General features: G+C 44.1%; 2 protein-coding genes and 7 non-coding genes across 12 annotated transcripts in view; 1 reads left to right on the top strand and 8 right to left on the bottom strand.

The window, feature by feature from the left end:
* Positions 1-2,378: 2,378 nt before the first annotated feature.
* Positions 2,379-11,337, bottom strand: RPL4 (ribosomal protein L4). Its single transcript, XM_056571675.1, has 10 exons — positions 11,080-11,337; positions 9,062-9,233; positions 6,177-6,283; positions 5,835-5,973; positions 5,305-5,429; positions 3,911-4,040; positions 3,578-3,734; positions 3,271-3,354; positions 2,710-2,830; positions 2,379-2,599 (listed from the first exon to the last, which is right to left on the bottom strand). Exons 1-10 carry the CDS (start codon positions 11,320-11,322, stop codon positions 2,441-2,443), a joined length of 1,437 nt encoding a protein of 478 aa, XP_056427650.1. The 5' UTR covers positions 11,323-11,337; the 3' UTR covers positions 2,379-2,440.
* LOC130268142 (small nucleolar RNA SNORD18) lies at positions 2,900-2,970 on the bottom strand. The gene has a single exon (XR_008843501.1). It is a non-coding gene; the product is annotated as a small nucleolar RNA SNORD18 (small nucleolar RNA).
* LOC130268145 (small nucleolar RNA SNORD18) lies at positions 3,424-3,495 on the bottom strand. Its single transcript, XR_008843504.1, has one exon. It is a non-coding gene; the product is annotated as a small nucleolar RNA SNORD18 (small nucleolar RNA).
* LOC130268146 (small nucleolar RNA SNORD18) lies at positions 3,813-3,883 on the bottom strand. Its single transcript, XR_008843505.1, has one exon. It is a non-coding gene; the product is annotated as a small nucleolar RNA SNORD18 (small nucleolar RNA).
* LOC130268144 (small nucleolar RNA SNORD18) lies at positions 4,454-4,524 on the bottom strand. Its single transcript, XR_008843503.1, has one exon. It is a non-coding gene; the product is annotated as a small nucleolar RNA SNORD18 (small nucleolar RNA).
* On the bottom strand, positions 6,038-6,139 carry LOC130268158 (small nucleolar RNA SNORD16). Its single transcript, XR_008843515.1, has one exon. It is a non-coding gene; the product is annotated as a small nucleolar RNA SNORD16 (small nucleolar RNA).
* On the bottom strand, positions 6,354-6,424 carry LOC130268143 (small nucleolar RNA SNORD18). The gene has a single exon (XR_008843502.1). It is a non-coding gene; the product is annotated as a small nucleolar RNA SNORD18 (small nucleolar RNA).
* On the bottom strand, positions 9,310-9,408 carry LOC130268159 (small nucleolar RNA SNORD16). The gene has a single exon (XR_008843516.1). It is a non-coding gene; the product is annotated as a small nucleolar RNA SNORD16 (small nucleolar RNA).
* Positions 10,757-21,330, top strand: part of ZWILCH (zwilch kinetochore protein) — a 49,413-nt gene continuing 38,839 nt past the window's right edge. Inside the window, exons 1-3 of one of the 4 annotated variants that reach the window (XM_056571662.1) lie at positions 17,621-17,899; positions 18,345-18,398; positions 20,795-20,843. In XM_056571662.1, the coding sequence (XP_056427637.1) occupies positions 17,889-17,899; positions 18,345-18,398; positions 20,795-20,843 (114 nt within the window). In that variant the 5' untranslated portion in view covers positions 17,621-17,888. Of the gene's footprint in view, positions 10,970-11,342; positions 11,663-17,620; positions 17,900-18,344; positions 18,399-20,794; positions 20,844-21,330 lie in introns of those variants that run through there. The other 3 variants (XM_056571663.1, XM_056571664.1, XM_056571665.1) reach the window with 3 other exon arrangements.

Below are 21,330 nucleotides of genomic sequence, written 5' to 3'. Positions count from 1 at the left end.
GTCAGCAACTGCTGAGAAGTTTGTGACGAATCGAATTTACTGTAAGTTCGCTCATCTCTACTGCCGTCCCTGCCACCATATGTTAAAGAAGCCAACGTCATCCTGGAGTCAAAGGCGCATGCATGCTGTAAGGCCATGATGTGTGCGCACGTCATCCCGCAACAAGCAGGCGCATGAGCAGATGACGCGCATATACAAGCTGCACCTGCGCAGACAGAACCAGGCACATTACCTGGTTAACACATGGCTGCTTGGACCGCAGCTGTTCTTTACATGTAGTTCTATTTGGTCAGTTTTTATATAAATATCAAACTAGTCTGAAAACACTCCCTGATGAAACGAGTAGCGAAACAGCATAGGGGGTAGTGCGTGACCAGACCCAGTGAGTATAACAGGGTGACCGATTGCAATAGTGTGATACTGGTTGGCTCATGGCTGGGGGACAGCATGATGTGATGGGCCTAGTGGCTGTATAGCGACTGCCTCTGGACATCTCTTATCCCCTTTATTCCAGCTCCCACATTACATCAGACATTCGGTTTAGCACTCGTGCTCAAGTTATGCTTGCCTTATTTTCTCTGTGCACCTTGTGGTACTTTTGTTTGCATGTTGAATTACATCTGTCATTGGTAGCTTATTTGGCACTCAGGAGAACATGTATCTGCTCTCCGCACAATTTTCTGACTGTTATTGATCTTTTTAAATCCTGTTTAATAAAGATTACTTATTTTATATCTATTTCATGCAAAGTCCAAAATGAGTCTACTCTAACCAAGAGCTACAATTCAAGGACTCATCCCAGCAAACTCCATGCCCCCTAAGGAAAGGATGAATGCATAGCACCACAAGCATTTTGCCCTACAGGAGCTCTTTACTGCTACTACAAGGAGAGGTACAGGTCAGCAGGATTCAAGCCATCCTCCTCAGCACCTCTGTCAAATACTTTACATTGCTGCTATTTCATTCACAGGAATGGACTATTTTCCCAGGACTACAATTCTTTGTTAATTACTGCCATACCCAGCGACTAATCTCTTTCCTGCCCCCAGGGATGTGAGCATATGAAGTTATGTCCTCCCTACCTGCCTCGTGAAGTATTCCCCTGGGCGGTGAGTTCTACTTACCGGGTCCTACCCCCTCAGCTCCGTCTGCATAGGGAGCAGGGCAATGACGCAGGCCATCAAACCAAGGGAGGGGGCAAAACCACAGCTGGAGTGACCCCAGGGATGGGGAGGATACAGATTTTACCATATAACATGTTGCTAAGTGTTATATATAGTCAAATCTGCTGCTTCCCTTTAACTGAGATAGAAGTTGTATACACATTTTTTGAAAATTAATATAAAGAGGTCAGTATCAATTTATTTAAATTAACTTCATCTGCACAGCAACCAAAAAGGCCCTGTGGTGTTGTACCATTGTATGTTTTATCTACAATAAATTGTATCATTTTTAATAGTACAAACTACATTAGATGGGATGCAAAAGACAAATAGAGAACACTAAAACACTACTACTGCTTCATTATATACCTTCAAATCTGCGACAGCACCAGGCTCTACTGTAAGACCAGTGATCAGATATTGTCTAATCTTCCTGAAACACAAAGGGGGTGATTTATAAAAACTTGTCCAGAGGAAAAAGTTGTCCAGTTGCCCATTGCAACCAGATTGCTTCTTTTATTTTTCACAGGCCTTCCTAAAAAAGAAAGCAAGCTGATTGCTGTGGGCAACTTCTCTGGACAGGTTTTGATAAATCTCCTTGAAACTGTCTGGATTTGCACATAGCAAGCAAGTACAGCTCAGCTTCACATCTCAGCTATGATAAAACCAAGCTATGATAAAAGTTGAGCTTTAGCTATGGGGCAAAACCAGACATGTTTAGGCAGATTGATGAATCTGGGCTACTATGTTGACTATGAAACCTTTGAAAATCTAAGCTTTCATCTACTAACCTATCTAAACCAGATGAGTCAAAATGGAGGAGTGTTTATGCTTAACCCCTACGACGACTTGTGTGCAACCTGCACCTTAGTACCAACAAATTCTGCCCTTTTCTATGTTAGCAGTCCAAACAAATGGCTGCCCTGACTTTCGTGCCTTTTTACCAGACAGATCCCGAGAAGACCCACCCTTGAGCATGGACTTAATTGAAACCAACCCCCCCCCCCCCCCCCCCCCGCAATACTATTTCAGTTTACTTCGCTCCTCAAGCTGTGCAATATAAAACCTGCAGATGAGAGCATATTCAGCGAGCGGTAACCTGGGACTTTGATAGTGGTAGACCAACCTATGCAATGTCAAAGTCACAGAATGCCTTTGAGCTCTAAAATGTTACTTAAAAGGTTCAGGAAGAGACATCGCAATTGATCAAGAACATTTCATATTAAACAGCATTTATTGAGTATGAATCCAAAGTGCTGAACTTCAGCCAGTGGGATTTAAGATTTCTTTGCTGCTTTCTTAGCTTTCTTTGCAGCTGGTGCTTTGGTGGCCTTTTTTCCAGCTGGTGCTTTATCAGCTAGTGCTTTATCAGCTAGCACTTTAGCAGCCGCTGTCTTAGCTGCTGTCACGTCCCGCTTTGTCTGTTTTTTCTTAATCTGAAACAAAAATTTTACAAGTTGTAATGTGGTCACAGATTAAAGCAGTGTAAACAGCTAAATAAATCAGAGTATGGCCAAAAATATAATTGAGGAAATCTAACACTCACATTCTCAGCCTGGAGAAGGATGGCATTGCGTTTTGCTGTCTTTGCATATGGATTGAGCCTCATCATAATTCTCAAGTTCTTCAGTGGGTTCTTCTTGAGTTCTCTGCGCTTCACCTTCTTACTGTAATTTAAACATACACCAGGTCAATTTCATCAACCATAAATAAACGCTGCAGTTTTATTTTTTAGATTAGTCAGAGCTTCCATTCACGTCACAAGTTTCAGAAACACGGACCAATGAAGTGGAAATCATCATCCAATCAAAAAGTGAACAGCACCATTTTGGTGCAAATTCTTCAAATGTCACTTCTGAATAGCACCTAAAAAGGATAAGCCATCTTAGCGGCTGAAGACAAATTGCAACAATTTGATTAAGGTTAAAAATTTCAGAAAAAGCTTGTTCTCGGCCCTATATACTTAAATTTATTAAACTAACAATTTAATCAGTCAGCCACAAAATCTAAAAGGTACTTCGAAAGATAAACTAGATGTCAAGGACACTAAAATCATCAATTCTCCCTAAATACTTTGATAAACACTACCATGTGGAGAAAAACTTACTTTGGAGCACGAAGAGCCTTCTGGATCTCTTGACTCTTCATGATACGGCTCAGATCTGTGTTTGTCATTTTGTGCATGGGAAGGCTGCATATAAAATATATACATTAGTGAGAGCATAAGCGAGAGATCTATAAGATAGTTGACATACTGCTGTTATTCAGAGCTTCTACAAATATCATGGAGTATCAGAAACACGGACCATAGAAGTTTAGCTCATCATAATACAGCTAATATGTAATACTCATGTATACCACCGAAGCAATAGGCAACCAGGACTTTGATGCTGCAAAACGCAATAGTTACATACTTGTAATCTGCTTTCAGGGTAGATTGTTTACGCCATGTGCCATACAGTTCATCCAGCTTGCGGAAGGCACTTTCTGTCCAAATGCAGAATCGTCCAACATGACCACCTGGAGCCAACCTCAGAAGGTTCAGCTTATTTACACCAAGGAGAGTGATTCCTAGAAGGTGAACAAATAAGTTATTCCATTTGGAATAACAGGATTCACGAGGCTGTTTATCTGATGTTCATTTACAGCAAGGTCAGAACTTCTATGAAATCACAGGCTTCAGAAACACGGACCAATGAAGTAGAAGATCATCATTCCTCAATTCACATCCTGAAGCGGTCTTTTACCTGGAATATTTCTGAAGGCTTTAACAATGCCGTTATCTTCATTGTAAATTACACAAGGTCCTCTACGCTGAATGCGACGGCGGTTTCTCATTTTACCCTTACCAGCACGCATACGTTGGGAAGCATACACCTGGACACAAAAACAAATGTAGTGTTAATGGTAAAGAAAAGAAAAAAAAAAAAAGAAAAAAAAAAGGCATTGGGTATGACCAAATATGCCTGACAGAACAAGGGCTTGTTCGCACAAGCGAAATACAATGTTTCAACCTTAAAACCTGCAGTGTATATTTTAGTGCACATGGCACCTAAGAGTGCGGTCATCTTTGCTCTAACGAAAAAAAAACTGCAGTTTACAATGTTCACTGTTGAAACTATTGGAAGACTATCAGAAACTGCATTTTTATTGAAAAACACCTGGGGGCAACCTCAAAAGGTTTAGCTTGTTTGCACCGAGGAGAGTGATTCCTAGAAGGTGAACAAATAAGGTATTCTATTTGGACAAACAAGAGTCACAAGGCTGTTAATTTGATGTATATTTACAGCAAGGTCAGAACTTCTATAAAATCACAGGCTTCAGAAACACGGACCAATGAAGTAGAAGATCATCATTCCTTAGTGCACAGCTTGCAAAGTAGTGTTAACAGTAAAGACAAAACCCTAAAACATTGGTTATGTGTAGTAGTGTAGATAAAAATAAAAAATGTGGTATCACCGCGTGCGGAAATGTCTGAATTTTAAAAATATATTCTAAACCACATGGTCAATGGAGTAAGCACAAAAAAATGCCAATATCCAAAATAGCATATAAGTGATCAAAAAGTCCAAATACAGAAATGGCACAGCTAAGAACTTCAGATCACGGCACAAAAAATTTGCCGTCATACCGCCCCGTATGTGGAATTAAGTTATATGGGTCAGAAAATGACAGTTTTAAAAAAAATTTCCTGCATGTACTTATGATTTTTCCCAGAAGACAAAATCAAACCTATGTAAGTAGGGTATCATTTTAATTGACCTACAGAAGAGACTCATTTTTACCGAAAAACGTACTGAGTAGAAAAGAAAGCCCCCAAAAGTTACAAAATGGTGTTTTCAATTTTGCTGTAGATTTTTGGATAAAATGACTGATGTCATTACAAAGTAGAATTGGTGGCGCAAAAAAAAAAAAAAGCCATCATATGGATTTTTGGTGCAAAATTGAAAGTTATGATTTTTTAAAAAGAAAAAACGAAAGTGTTAAAAAAATGGAACACTGCGTCATGAAGGGGTTAACCAGCCAACCAATTTAACCAAATTACCAGCAGACACCACTGGTTTTCAAGATAAGCTTAACAGGAAGGGATCAGAGCACAAAGGTTCAATCCTTAATTTATTTTCCCCCCCAGTTTCATCACCTTCTTGATATCATTCCAGGCTTTCAGTTTCTTCAGCAACAGAACTGCCTCCTTTGTCTTCTTATAGTTTTCAACTTTATCTTCCACAACCAAAGGGACCTCAGGGATCTCCTCAATACGATGGCCTTCAAACAAATGTGTATAATGCACTATGTAAAGCCATGCCATCATGCCTTCCCCATACTGTTATTAAACCCTGTTGAAGTTCACTGTACTGTGCTGTAGATTTTATGATTGATTTACCAGCATAAAATCTGCATCATGTGTGAACATATCCTTAAAGTGATATTGCCATCTCAGATTATAGCTAAAGTCCTGTATAGACTACTCCAAGTCTTAAATCAGAGTGTAAAATAAAGGTTTACATCACCCCTGTAATAGCATAGTACAGAATAAGTATATTCTCCATACTGTGACAGTGTGGATACTTTTACAAAGCACACTCCAATAGTGGAAGACAATGTTCCATTCATTAAACCTCCAGTGACCTAACTTTGGGATTTTTTTTTCTAAATCAATCTTAGACTTACCTTTAGACATGACAAGTGCAGGGAGGGCTGAAGCAGCCAATGCAGAGCAAACTGCATATCTCTTCTGATTTACATTGACCCTGCGATGCCAGCGCCTCCAGGTCTTGGTAGGGGCAAACATACGCCCTCCACGACACATCTATAACCTTAGTTTAGGAAAAACTTATGACAAAAAAACAAAAACACCTCTTTCCACCCAGTCTCGCTCAGAATTTAGGTTTTTCGTCAGTCATCCACACTTGCATTATGACAGCAGGCAACTGTCGCAGAGCATGGAGTAAGACGCAAATTACGACATCATAGCAAGCAACAAGGCATTTAAAACTTATTACTAAAGGATACGTTTCCAAATGCACCCTGACCGGAGCGGTGAGTTCCACCTCCTCGGACACGGGGAATACGGGCAACAGCCCTGCCAGTTCCCCATGATTCGGCACTGGTTTGGTGACCTGGTAAAAGAAAGAAACTGTCAGTGCTGTTTACACATACAAAGATTATCCTCCGCACAATCTTCCTTTACACGTCAGAACTTCCACTATTATCATTAGTTTCAGAAACACGGACCATGAAAGTGGATCTCATCATGATGAAAGGATATCCTAAAATACAGATCTAAGTAGTATACAACAATATAGGTGCTGTTAGACCTCATTCAGATGGATGTATTGTTCCCTGTATACCAAATGCAACATCCTAGAGCAGTGGTCTTCAACCTGCGGACCCCCAGATGTTGCAAAACTACAATTCCCAGCATGCCCAGACAGCCAACGGCTGTCTGGGCATGCTGGGAGTTGTAGTTTTGCAACATCTGGAGGTACGCAGACTGAAGACCCATCCTAGAGCAACCCCAAATCTACAAAACACCTTTGATCATGGGTGCTGCAAGTTCAGTAAATATGCAGATTCCCATCTATTACTTTGAACATCCAAATTTGACCATTTGGTTTCTAAGAGTTTTATGAGAGCTGTTTGTAGCCTCAAAATAAGTAATTTTTTTTCCCTTAGATTGAAAGTCATGTGGAAAAAACTTAACAGTTTACATGTCTTATTACAGCCATACCCAGTAGAGATGAGTGAACTTACAGTAAATTCGATTTGTCACGAACTTCTCAGCTGTTGATGGATAAGGTGGATACAGTCCTAGGAGACTCTTTCCTAGGACTGTATCCACCTTTTCCAGCCCACCGGAGCACCTGAAAGCTGAACTAATTTATGCAGGATAAGTCAACAACTGCTGAGACGAGAAGTTTGTGACGAATCAAATTTACTGTAAGTTTGCTAATCTCTAATAGCAAGTAAAAATACTTTATTTTGGACATAGTACGGCTGGTTTACACACAAACATATGAGCTTGTTGTGTAAAATTACTATCACATCCAAAATAAGTTTTTTATGGCTGTAATAAAGGCTTCAAAACACTACTTGCACAATAGCTACTATACCCATAAGGCCCCTTTGAGACTACTGGTATCATCCTGCTTTTTTTACTGCCGTTATTTTACACTAACGGATGAAAATAACTGGATGCAATAACGATGATAACTGAACATCTGTTTTTAATCTTTTTTTCTTAAAAACCTGATGTTCATCCGTTATTACCAGTTACATCCGTTTAACCTTTTGTAAAGCTGTACTGAGCATGCTCAGTACAAAAAAAACACTAATAAAAAAGGCCAATGTCTGATTTATTTTTACATTCATTTCCCCATAAACTTCAGTGTTAAATTTTAACGGCTGTTTTTTTCACCATTATTTTTGCCGGACCAAAAGTTAGTGCATATACCGGCTAAAATAACGGACTTTAGTAAAAACGGACATACCTGATGCAAAAGGATGGTCAAAAAATCCCATTGACATGGGACTTTTTGCCAGGAGTAATAACGGAGGTTTTTACAGGATGATACCTGTAGTGTGAAAGGGGCCTAAGACAAATAAAAACACTTTCAAAAGCAAGCACAATACCCAAGGTTCATTTTTATAATCAAGCAGGTGTTTGAGCCTCTAAAGACGCTGTGTGAACATCACTTAGTAGAATAATCTGAATGATGCTTCAGGGCAGCGTTTCTGAAGCGCCATCCTCAAGCACCCCCAACAGGTCATGTTTTCAGGATTTCCTTAGTCTCTCTGGTGATGCCGGATTCACTGACCATAGTTATATCACCTGTGAAAGACTAAGGAAATCCAGAAAACATGACCTGTTTGAGGGGACTTTTTGATGGTGCATGAGAAACTGCTTTAGGGTACATTCACACGTGCATATTTCAGCAGATTTTGCTGCCCATTGACATCAAAGGATAGCAAAATCTACTAAAGCAAATCTGCAGCAGAAAATACATGCGTGAACATACCCTCAGTGTACGTTCACAAGTGCAGAATTACTGGAAGAGATTTTGCTTCCCATTGAAATCAATAGGCAGCAAAATCCGCTGGAGAAAATCAGCAGCAGAAAATATGTACGTGTGAACGTACTAGGGATCAACCGATTATCGGTTTGGCCGATAATCACGATTTTTGGCATTATCGGTAATAAACTTGCCGATAATGCCCCCCCACCGCACCGTGTCGCACCCCCCACCGCCCTGGCCCCATTGCTTCCCGGGTTTTATAATTACCTGTTCCCGGGGCCCACGCTACTTCTGGCTCCTGCTGCGTCCTGCGTTACGCTGTGCGCAATGACGAGCGCGACCTGACGTCACCGTAAGTGCCAGCTCAGGAGGACGCCACCGGAGCCAGATGTAGAGTGGACCCCAGGAACAGGTAATTATAAAACCGGGGATGGGGGAGGCAATGGGGCCGGGGCGGTGATAGGACTCAGGACCCCCGGACAGGCAGGGGGAGAGAAGCAGGTGGCGGCGGCCTATGGCACCGCAAAAGGCACTGCAGTGCATTGATTTAAAGCGCCCACTTTAAAACAATGAACTGCAGCGGTGTCGCGGGGGGATAAATAGCTGATAACTTATACAGGAATATCGGTATAAGTTATTGGCTATCGGCCCTGACCTCCACCGATTATCGGTATCAGACCTAAAAAAAAACGATATTCGTCGATCCCTAGAACGTACCCCTAGGAAATGTCAGCAACCATTTACACCATTGTTCCCCAACATGCGGCTCCTTAACTGCTGCAAAACTACCGCATGCTTTGACACAGTTGTGAAGCCACATAGGTTGAGGGAACAGATTTACACAGCATTCATCTTAGCAGGTACTCTAACTACAACACATACCAGCAAGTTCGCTCACTGCATATGGCTGCCTATTGTTCTTGCGCAGGTTGGTGTGGACAAAGTTGACTATATCCGGCCGGATAGGAGCCTTGAACACTGCAGGCATAGTGACATTTTTGCCTGATGATTCCCCCTTTTCGGAGTACACCGATATCAAAGGACGAGCGCAGGCCTAGAGAACAAAAAAAAAAAAAACCTGTTAGATTAGATTATCCCACCGCAACAGCAAAAGAGAACAAATTTCTTTATGCTCAGACTCTATTTGTCGTCAGTCTGTGGCGTCAGCTATTGACAGCAGGCAACTGTCGCTGATCGCCAAGTAAGACGCAAATTACACCATCATTGCAAAAAGTTATATGCGATATGGGGGAGATTTATCAAAACCTGTGCAAAGGAAAAGTTGCCCATAGAAACCAACTTGCTTTCAATTTTAACAAGGCCTCTGCCAAAAGAAAGAAACACGCTGATTGGTTGCTATGGGCAACTGAGTACGTTTTCCTCTGGACAGGTTTTGATGAATATTCCCCCTAGAGGCTTTTTGATGCCTTGTTAGCAATATTTACAGTAACACTAATCTGTGCCAAAAACTAAAATGAAGCCTTGACAGCCAGTAGAGCTATCAGAGCATGATGGGAGTTGTAGGTCTGCAGAATGTGGTATGGCAAAAGTTGGAGACCACTGCCCTATAACAGTGGGTCTCCACACTGGACCTCCAGCTGTTGCAAACAACTGCCAGAAGGCTCAGACAGTCACCACCTATCCACGTATGCAGGGCATTGTAGTTTTGAAACAGCTGGGTGTCCAGTTTAAAAACGATTGTTCTGTTTTCCAAAGTGTGTCTCCTGCTGTTGTAACACTACAACTCCCAGCATGCCCAGACAGCCTTAGGCTGTCTGGGCATGCTGGGAGTTGTAGTTTTACATCAACTGGAGACACACTTTGGAACAAACCAAAACCACACTTCCCTCCCTATAAGGCTGCATTCACATCTCTTCCGCAATATGGTTCCCGTACCCGGTTTCAGTGTAAAAACCATATGTATACACATTGAAAACCATATGCCAAACATAGCATCCGGTTGTGTACATTTAGCATCATGTACAGTTTTATCCATTTTTTTCCCATACACAAAACCGTAGTCTACTACGGTTTTACATCCAGGTGAAAAAAACGGATACAAACCATAAGTTTTTTTTTTTTTATGGAACTGCATCCAGTTCGCACACCAAAAGTTTTTCCCACAAATAGAACAAGAACAAAAACCCATCTCCCCCCCCCCCCAAAAAAAAACATAACACAGGACATCCGTCTTCAAACAGTTTAAAACCATACCGAGGTATATACAGTTCAGTCCAGTTTAGAGACACGGTTTTAAAAAAATATATATATTTAAAAAAAAACTGATACGGGAACCACATAGCAAAAAACAGATGTGAATGCCACCTAAGAATCATAAGTTACAAAAAAATTATAGATTTGCCACATACAACTCATTTCCCCCTATTCTACCACTAACTGGGGAAGATCTAATTTCCATCACTCATCACAAAAGACTGGAAAAACTGCCCTACAATACACTAAAACCAGACCTCCCTACACAGGACATAATACGGCTCTAGTTAATATAACAATTGTCTAAAATTGTAAGTATTAAAACTTCCCAAAAACTAACACATTCCTAAATTAGGTGTGTAGATAAAAGATCACCATAGGACCACATGCGTTCAGGATGCGTTATTCCCATATATCAGTAAGTGTACCTGAGCTATGAGGTGAGTGGAGTGCGCCCTCACCTAGCACCCACCATGTGCCCGCTGTGCAGTCTACGAGCCGCCGCTCACTACACATGGACGGCCCCGGCCTACTCACATGCGGCACTAAAGCGCGGCTCCGGCCTAGGACACGCCGGTAAAAGCACCACACCAACACACACCGGGTGTCCCCCTACACAACACGGAGCCCCTCAGCCCATATTAGGGGGTCTATCACCTAAATAACAACCCCAATCCCGGCCTCACCATGCTGACCGCCGGCTCCGGGCTGCTGCTCGATGGCGGCCACAGAGAGAAAAGGGAGGAGATAAGGTGCCGCGATACTATATCCCCCCGCCGGGAAGAGGAGTGGCGACGGGACCTATTTCCAGCCGGACATATGTGATAGAAAACCACCACAGTGTACAAATATACCACGAGAAATACAATACGATTCCCAATATCCCATCGGAGCTCAGATAATAACTCCTGGGTGTAAGCAGCGCTCATAATCTGGTCACGTCTTCAGGGACTATTTAACGCCGCGGAAGGAGCTGCATATCATATCTGGTACTATAATGACGTGGTAGAGCGGTTTGTGAAAATACAACAAAACAGTAAATGTTCGGCGGGGATGGCGTCTGCTTCATATTAGAGGGGATAAGGGCTTGGTGTCATTGGATTTTGCGTTATTTTAGTGGTTTGTGTATCGGTGAGGTTGGGTAAGTACTTCCGGGGGCGGTGACCTCGGTGACAGCTGCCGCGCGCGCAGTTTGATTTTGAAGCTGAATGAGAAGATGTGGAAAGGAAGACACCGGGCGGCGGAGGAGCTGTGCGGGGCGCTGAGCAGGTGTGCGGAGCTGCTGTGGGGCTTATATAGTTCTTTAGTCCAAATGGGTGTGGATCGTTACATTTGTGTGCTGGGGCTTGTAGTACTACAGAAGTGATGAATATGGATCAATAGGCTGTGATAGTGATTGTATGCTGGGACTTGTAGTACTATAGAAGTGATGAATATGGATCAATAGGCTGTGATAGTGATAGTGCTGGGGCTTGTAGTACTATAGAAGTGATGAATATAGATCAATAGGCTGTGATAGTGATTGTGTGCTGGGGCTTGTAGTACTACAGAAGTGATACTGATTATAGATCAATAGGCTGTGATAGTGCTGGGGCTTGTAGTACTACAGAAGTGATGAATATAGATCAATAGACTGATAGTGATTGTGTGCTGGGACTTGTAGTACTACAGAAGTGATACTGATTATAGATCAATAGGCTGTGATAGTGATAGTGCTGGGACTTGTAGTACTACAGAAGTGATACTGATTATAGATCAATAGGCTGTGATAGTGATAGTGCTGGGGCTTGTAGTACTACAGAAGTGATACTGATTATAGATCAATAGGCTGTGATAGTGATAGTGCTGGGACTTGTAGTACTACAGAAGTGATACTGATTATAGATCAATAGGCTGTGATAGTGATAGTGCTGGGACTTGTAGTACTACAGAAGTGATACTGATTATAGATCAATAGACTGTGATAGTGATTGTGTGCTGGGACTTGTAGTACTACAGAAGTGATACTGATTATAGATCAATAGGCTGTGATAGTGATTGTGCTGGGGCTTGTAGTACTACAGAAGTGATACTGATTATAGATCAATAGGCTGTGATAGTGATTGTGCTGGGGCTTGTAGTACTACAGAAGTGATACTGATTATAGATCAGTGGATTGTAAACTGCTTATTTTTCTGGAGCTTGTAGTGTAGTTGTAGTTCTGCACAAATGATCCTGGGTTTAGCTCAGTAAGTTGTGGTGCTGATTGTATTGCTGGGACATGTAGTCCTACAGAAGAAGTGAAGCAAGGTTTTGGGTCTTGTAGTGCTAAGGAAGTGATAAGAGATGACTGATAGGACTTTCTCCTGTAAAGTCCAGGGGTGCTGTGTACACATGACATACTTGGTCACTGATAGTATAATATCCTTAAATGACAAGTCTCACGCCCAATCAGTACAGAAAAACTTCTCATAGAGATATATGGACGGGGTGTGGTGGTCTCCGCTTCGTGCGGGGGTCGTGACCTGCCACTCTGTGGGAGATTCTGTGCGGGGGGCCACAGCGTTCAGACCCCCGCAATCAAAAACTTAACCTCTATTCTGCGGATAGGGGATATGTTTTTTTGAACTGACCAGGCATGAGACTTATTCTTTAAAGGGGTACTCCGGTGGAAAACTTTTTTTTTTTTAATCAACTGGTGCCAGAAAGTTAAACAGATTTTTAAATTACTTCTATTAAAAAATCTTAATCCTTCCAGTACTTATTAGCTGCTGAATACTACAGAGGAAATTCTTTTCTTTTTGTAACACAGAGCTTTCTGCTGACATCACAAGCACAGTGCTCTCTGCTGACACCTCTGTCCATTTTAAGAACCAGAGTAGGAGAAAATCCCCATAGCAAACAAATGCTGCTCATTTTTGTTTTGATCAGACTTTTTGATCGCTTTTTATAAATTTTTTTAAGGTATAAAAAGTGACCAGAAATACACTATTTTGGACTTTGGAATTTTTTTGCGCATACACCATTGACCGTGCAGTATAATTAACAATATATTTTAATAGTTCAGACATATACGCTCACGGCGATACCATATATGTTTTAGGGATCGACCGATATTGATTTTTTTAGGGCCGATACCGATAATCTGCAACCCTTCAGGCAGATAGCTGATAACTTATACCGATATTCCGGTATAAGTTATCGGCTATTCTCCCCCCTGGCCCTACAGATCAATGAACTGCAGTGGCTTTTGTGGGGCCAGAGACCGCCGCCCGCTTCTCTCCCCCTGCCTGTCCTGAGCTCCTCCCTAGTCCAACCACTGCCGCTGCCCCATTGCCCCATTGCCTTTTATAATTACCTGTTCCCGGGGTCCGCACTACTTCTGGCTCCGGCGGCGTCCTGAGCTGTCACTGTGCGCACTGACGGTGACGTCACGTCGAGTACGTCACTCGTCATTGCGCTGCGCAGCGCGGGGGCGCAGGATATCGCAGGAGGCAGAAGTAGCGCGGGCCCCGGGAACAGGTAATTATAAAACCGGGGTGGCGGTGGTCTCTGGCCGGGGAGACGGGGAATTATCGGCAAGGTAATTGCTGATACCGATAATGTCAAAGATCGTGAATATCGGCCGATAATATCGGCCAAACCGATAATTGGTCGATCCCTAATATGTTTATATTTTTATTTACATGTTGTTGTGGTTTTTTTTTTTAAATGGGAAATAGAGGGATATAACGTGCAGTACATTGATTGCCAGCACTGTTCAAAGCTATGCCTTAGCATTGCATTGATCAGTGTTATCGGCGGTCGAATGCTCAAGCCTGGTTCTCAGGCTTGGAGCAATCAATCGCCGATCGGACGTGCCGGAGGCAGGTAACGGACCCCCTGCTTGCGTCCTAGCTGATCGGGACATCAAGGTTTCATTGCGGTGGTCCCGATCAGCCTGACTGAGCTGCTGGGAATATTTTTTTTTTTCAGTTTAGACGGGGCGATCAACTTTGAACGGCGCGTCTAAAGGATCGGTGAGGCACGCTATTAGCCCCGGGTCCTGGCTACCATTAGATGCCGGGACCGATCCGATATGACGCGGGGTCACAGAGTGACACCCGCATTATATTGCGGGACCAGAACGTACAGCTACGCCCTGAGTCTCCAAGAGGTTAATAAATATCTTTTAAAATGCCACCAAAAGTGGGGAGATTCAAAACCTGTGTAGAGAAAAAGTGGTGCAGCCCATAGCAAACCATCAGATCACTTCTTTCAACTGGAAGGGGAAGTATAAGGGCTCATTCACACTGGAGATCTCATTTGTAGCCGGTGCCAGGACTGCTCTAAAATGTTTCAATAGACGGCAATGCATGTCAGAGTGGACTACAGCCGAAGGCTGTCTGGGTATGCAGGACATTGTAGTTTTGCAACAGCTGGAGGTCCGCAGGTTTGAGACCACTGCTGTACGCTGTATCCCTATGCCCGGGCTGCAAAAGATAAACAAAATAAACTTTAACTTACCTATGCCTTAAGCTGGGGACCGCAACGTCGAACAGCCGTCAGCCTATCACCGGCCGCAGCGATGTCCCGCCCCGGCAGGTGATAGGCTGAACCCACTGTCATGTAAGAAGCCGGCCAGAGCTCCTTACATGACAGTGCGTTTAACCTATCACTGGCGGGGGGCGGAATATTGCTGCGGCCGGTGATAGGCTGACGGCTGTCCGACGTTCCAGTCCCGAGGAACAGCGTGAGGCCGACGTAGGTAAGTTAAAGTTTATTTTGTTTATCTTTTGCAGCCCGGGCATAGGGATACAGCGTACAGCAGTGGTCTCAAACCTGCGGACCTCCAGCTGTTGCAAAACTACAACTCTCAGCATGCCAGGACAGCTGTTGGCTGTCCGGGCATGCAGGGAGTTGTAGTTATGCAACATCTGGAGGTCCGCAGGTTGGAGACCACTGGCGTACAGTATAGAGTTCCAGCGTCGGTGGCCCCCAACAAAGAGTAGGAGGGCAGAGCTTGCGGGTGACATATGTGAGTAGTACCCCGCTGGGCTGATAATTGGGCGGGGAGCAGAACAGCGCTGGCGGGTAACATGATTTGGGGGGGGGGGGGGGAGAGGGGTTGAGCAGAACAGCGCTAGCGGCTCACATGATTTGGGGAGGGAGGGGGTGAGCAGAACAGCGCTGGCGGGTAACATGATTTGGGGGGGGGGAGCAGAACAGCGCTGGCGGGTAACATGATTTGGGGGGGGGGGGGGGAGAGGGGTTGAGCAGAACAGCGCTAGCGGCTCACATGATTTGGGGAGGGAGGGGGTGAGCAGAACAGCGCTGGCGGGTAACATGATGTGGGGGGGGGGGGGTGAAAGAAGTACCGTTATATACCGTGGAACCGCCATAAGTTACAAAAATACTGTGATACCCATTTTTGGTCATACCGCCCAGCTCTACCCTGGCAACCAATCAGATTCCAGATTTTATTTTTGGAAACATCTCTGAAAAATGAAAGCTGGAATCTGATTGTTGTTAAGGACAACTGCTCCACTGTTCCCCTGCACAAGCTGTGATCCCCCTCTGTGTTTTAGACACTGCATACACCTCTCCTGACAACAGCCAACATTTTGTCATAGATTTTCAAAAGCAAACTTCAAGTGGGTAAAAATAACAAGCCTGTGCCTAAAGCTTTATACACAGGGAAATATATAGCAAAACCTCTGCAGAGGAATAGTTGATCAGTTGCCTATGACAACCTATCAGATCACTTCTTTTATGTTTCAGAGGCTTTAAAAAAAAAAAAAAATTAAAGAAGCGATCTGATTGGTTGCTCTGGGCAACTGCTTCACTTTTCCTCTTCAGAGGTTTTGATAAATCTCCCCCACAGAGTGTATTTTGATACTTTTTTTTTACCATGACATATACTATGAAGGAGAGTAGCAGGTGCCAATTATTTCAATGGCCCTTACTAAGTCACCTAGGGGTAACTTCTCAATGAATGATGGGTCAGAGGAGGATATCGGGAATCATTGTTTTAGGGTAGGGTCACACGTAAGGGATCCGCAGCGTATCTTATGCTGCAGATCCGCCAGTGACCCGAACCATAGTGTGCCTCCAGATGTTGCCACATTTATCCAGTGTTCTGGCACAGTCGGATAGGCGTGGCTTGTGGTTCGCAAAGCCCTGCTGCCGCCGCCGCGGCCATCCTCTCCTTTCAGTGTTGGGATCGCTGTGTAGTAAGACACAGCGCATCCACCACGCATGCTCCTCTCCTGACGCACGTGCGCGCGCCACTGCCCTGCATCGACAGAGTGAGTGCTCGCTCCCGCTGCCTATGCGCCCATTGCGCAAGTGCAGTAATAGAGGAAGGGAGGGGCGCATGCACTGCGTCTTACTACACAGAGATCCCAGCGCTGAAAGGAGAGGATAGGCGTGGCGGCGGGGCTTCACAAACCCCAAGCTACGCCTATCCGACTGTGCCAGACCACTTCATGCGTCCCTCCCTTCCTCTAGTACTGCACTTGCACAGTGAGCGCATAAGCAGCGGGAGTGAGCGAGCGCTCGCTCTGTCAATGCAGGGCGGTGGCGCATGCACATCAGGAGGGGCGCATGCGCTGTGGATGTGCTGTGTCTTATTACACAGCAATCCCAAATCTGAAAGGAGAGGATGGCCGTGGCGGCGGCGGTGCTTCGCGAACCACAAGCCACGCCTATCTGACTGTGCCAGACCACTGGATAAATGTATTTTATACGTTATAAAAGAAGGAGGAAAACCTATAAAGGTATGATTGCACTCATGTTATGGTCATCTGTAACAACATAGTAGTAGTCTGGAGGGCTAAAATCTCATGACAGTTGCGCTTTAAGAGTGATCATCGCACTATTAAGAGATTTGTGGCTGATTCAGAGCACAGACGGGTTTGTGCAGATAAAGGCACATTGAAGATTTCTGCCAGATCCATGCATCGGATCAAGAGAGCAGCTGCTAAAATACCATTACGTACAGCAAACAGGTATTTGAAGCTGTTGGTGCCTCTGGAGTCCTTCGGACATCAAGGTGTAGAGTCCTCCAGAGTCTTGCAACTGTGCATGAACCTTCTTTCTCTAGTCGTCTCCATGACAGCACCCTGAGATTGCCTCTGCCTGATTGGACAGGGAAAAATACTGAGAGGTTAAAAGACCCTCCCCTTCCTCTCCCCTCCAGTGTTTTTCCCTGTCCCGATCCGGGCAGGTAACCTGAGAGGTGCGTGAGACGGATCCCGCTTGACAGTTTATTTTTCCCTACCTACGTCTGCGGCGTCCAGGTCAGGCTTATGCAGAGAGGGAGTGATAGGGAGCGGATCAGGGCGCAGGCTTCTCTTCCGCTCCCGTGCTGACTTTTTTCCCGCGTCGCACAGGGCCTTCATTCTGGTTCCGTGGAGGCGATCCCAGTGCCGGCCGGCGTCTGACCTCACTTCCGGTATCGTGGGGTCAGTTCCGGCTGGATCCCCAGTCCCGTGGTTGGCGTCTTACGCTCTGGACCGGCTCCGGCCTGCCCTATATGATTAAGAGGTAGGCAAATTCAAATGGGATCGCTTCTGGAGCGCAGACAGGGTCCTCTATTAAAGGAGCCTTAGTCTAGTGTCTCCTGCTTCATTCAGGCTGTTGCATACCTTTTCCAAACACTATAGACTTGACGTAATGTCAGGTCAAGCCATGGCATTTGGACGTAAGGTCCTAGGTGCTGTGGTCCCTCCCTAATAATTCTTTGGTATTTATCAGGGTGCTGTCGTGGAGACGATGAGAGAAAGGGTGAATTATACTAACCGATAATTTGTTTTCTGGGAAGTCTCCACGACAGCACCCATACATCCCACCCTTGGTGATAATTTTGGTGTTGGTTTTTAGTTACCACTTTTTCCTTTTCTACTCGGTGTTCTTTATAAATACACTGGAGGGGAGAGGAAGGGGAGGGTCTTTTAACCTCTCACTGTTTTTCCCTGTCCAATCCAATCAGGCGGAGGCAACGTCAGGATGCTGTCATGGAGACTTTCCAGAAAACAAATTATCGGTGAGTATAATTCACCCTATTCGGCCACCAATGCTTACAAGCAGAAATGGCTGCATTGGGCAGAAAAATACATGACGACTAATTTTCAAAATGTCCTGTTCACTGATGAGTGCCTTGCAACCCTGGATGGTCCCTTCCGTAATAAAATCATCTTCATGCGTGACAATGCACCATCTCATGCTGCAAAGAATACCTCTGCATCAATGGCTGCTATGGGGATAAAAGGAGAGAAAGTCATGTGTGGCCTCCATCCTCTCCTGACCTCAATCCTATTGCAAACAAATTCAAGCAGAGACTGTCCAAAAACCCACAAGTTCAATGGATGCAAGACTTGTGAAGCTGCTATCAAATGTGGTGTGAGGGACCGTCGGTTTCCCCGGTTTTCTTTTTTCCTTTCTGCGCCTTCTTGCAATCCGGTCTGGATCAGCACTTGGCGCTCCCTTAAGGGTCAAGTGTTGGCTCTTTCTATTCTTTCAGCGGCAGTTCGCTTCAAACCCTCACGTCCGCACCTTCCTGTGTGGCGCAGCCATACCGGTCTCTGGTTTGGGTATTTTTCCCACCCCGGGGACTGCTTTGGTACGTCCCACGGTCTCTCTGTCCCCAATGGAGATGATCGAGAAAAGTTGATTTTTATGCTTACCGTAAAATCTCTTTCTTGGAGGATCCATTGGGGGACACAGCACCCACCCATTTGTTTGTGGTTATGGTTCGGCTTTCGGTCTTAGGGGTTGTGTTCGGTTCTTTTTGTCTGCTTCCCTCGGACACCTTCTGGTTTTCTTTTTCTGTCGATCCTCGCCTACTGCTTTGGGACTAAACTGATTAGCTCAGAGTCAGTAGGCGGGGTGTCAGCCTCCTAGTGGCAGCAAGATAATACCCATGGTCTCTTTGTCCCCCAATGGATCCTCCGAGAAAGAGATTTTACAGTAAGCATAAAAAATCTATTTTTTTCGATTTCCCTCTCACCTTCTAAGAGTCACAGCTTTTTTTTTATTTTTCCCCCTTCAGACCCATATGAGGGCTTTTTTTTTTTCTTTTCTTTTTTTCTTTTCTTTTTGTGTGTGACTTTGTAATGACACCTTTCATTTTACCATAAAATGTACGGCAAAATCAAAAAAGGTATTATTTGTGGGGGGAAATTAAAAGGGTTTTCTGGCCTCCGTCATAGACTTGAATGGAGGGTGGGGGGAGTGGCGTGACGTAACAAGGGGGCATGGCCTTGATGTCATGTCTCAGGAGCAGCACCCGGCACAGAATGCTGGGTGCTGCCCAGAGATCACTGGGTTCCCAGCGGCGGGACCCCTACGATCATATATCGTATCCCCTATCCAAAAGATAAGATGTCTAAGGCCAGAATACCCCTTTAAGAGAACTGCAATTTTGCTATTTTTGTTTTTTTTTGTTTTCACGCAGTGCAATATATGGGTAAAATGTTAGGTTCTCTTTATTGGGTAGGTCAATGCATTTAAAATTATCCACAATTTATATAGTTTTACTATTATTGTACTACTTTTATAAGAAGTCATACTTTATTGAACAAAATTAGCATATTTAAAATTCTCCTCTTCTGACGCCTATAATGTTTTTATTTTTCCGTATACAGGGATGTATGGGGGCTAATTTTTTTGTGCCATAATCTGTAGTTTTTATCGGTACCATTCATGTTTTGATGGTTTTTATTTTAGCGCTTTTAATATTATTTTTTTTTCTGATATAGGATGTTATTAAAAATTTATATTTTTGTAATTCGGACATTTCTGCACCCGGCGATACCAAATATGTTGATTTATTTAACTAATTGGAAAAGAGGGTTGTGTTTTTTTTTTTTTTTTATGGGGATAGGGGCTTATTAACTTTTATTCAATATATATATATATTTTTTTACAATTAATTTACAGTGTATTGTATTTATAGCATTATATATCATTAGATTGCAGATACTGATCAGTGCTATGCATATGCAGAGCACTGATCAGTGTTATCTGTGATCTACTTCTCTGGTCTGCTCCGGCTGTGCTGCGGGCGATCAGATCAGCTACTGGAACCGTCACAGATGCCATGATCAATATTGATCACTGCATCTGAGGGGTTAATGGCAGACATCAGCGTGATCGCGTACAGGTATGTCCTGGTGCACAAAGTCCAAGGCACCCAGGGTGTACCGGTATACCCTGCACCCTCCAGGGGTTAAACCACGTCCCCCGAAATTATCGGCGGAAAATTTCCTTAGCCAAAAATGCTGAAAGGGCAATTTTCGGCGGCCCAAATTTTGGTGCAGTCCTAATATTTCCATAGGAAAAGGAATACACAATGGCGAATTTCCATATGTCTAATGTGTAGGATGTAACCTGGGTCTGTTCAATTGTTTTGTGATCTCACACTGTTTTGCTTTTTTACAGCATTTATGAGCAAGTCAAGAAGGGTGAGACTGGCCCTTTTCCTTACAAGGTATGTAATATAAATGAAGGGGTATTCGGCTTTATACATCTTATCCCCTATCCAAAGGATAGGTGAGGCAGGGGTCCTCCTGTGATGTCACGGCCACGCCCCCTAGTGACATCACGCCACACCACCCCCTTTCATGTCTATGGAGGAGGACGTGACGGTAAAAAAGTGTCTGTATTCCTTACCAAGGTCAAATTATGCACTGAATCTGCACCAAATCTGCATTGAACGGAGGGGGGGAAAAAAACCATTCACTTAAAGAACATCTGTACTGCATGAATTTTACATATTCCTGTGCCCGGGCTGCAAAAATAAACAAAACTCACCTTCCTACGTTCTCCCGTTGCTCCAGTATCGGCCTCACGGTCCTCCGCTGTGATCCTCTTGCTGCTTCCTTGGGATGGATACTTCACAGAGCCGTCAGCGTATCACCGGCCGCAGCGATGTCCCACCTCGGCCGGTGATAGGCTGAGCGCACTGTCTTGTAAGG

Source organism: Hyla sarda, chromosome 4, assembly GCF_029499605.1.
Source record: "Hyla sarda isolate aHylSar1 chromosome 4, aHylSar1.hap1, whole genome shotgun sequence".
Classification (NCBI taxonomy): Eukaryota; Metazoa; Chordata; class Amphibia; order Anura; family Hylidae; genus Hyla; species Hyla sarda.
Note: the sequence above shows the minus strand (reverse complement) of the source record. Positions and strands in the feature narration are given on the sequence as shown.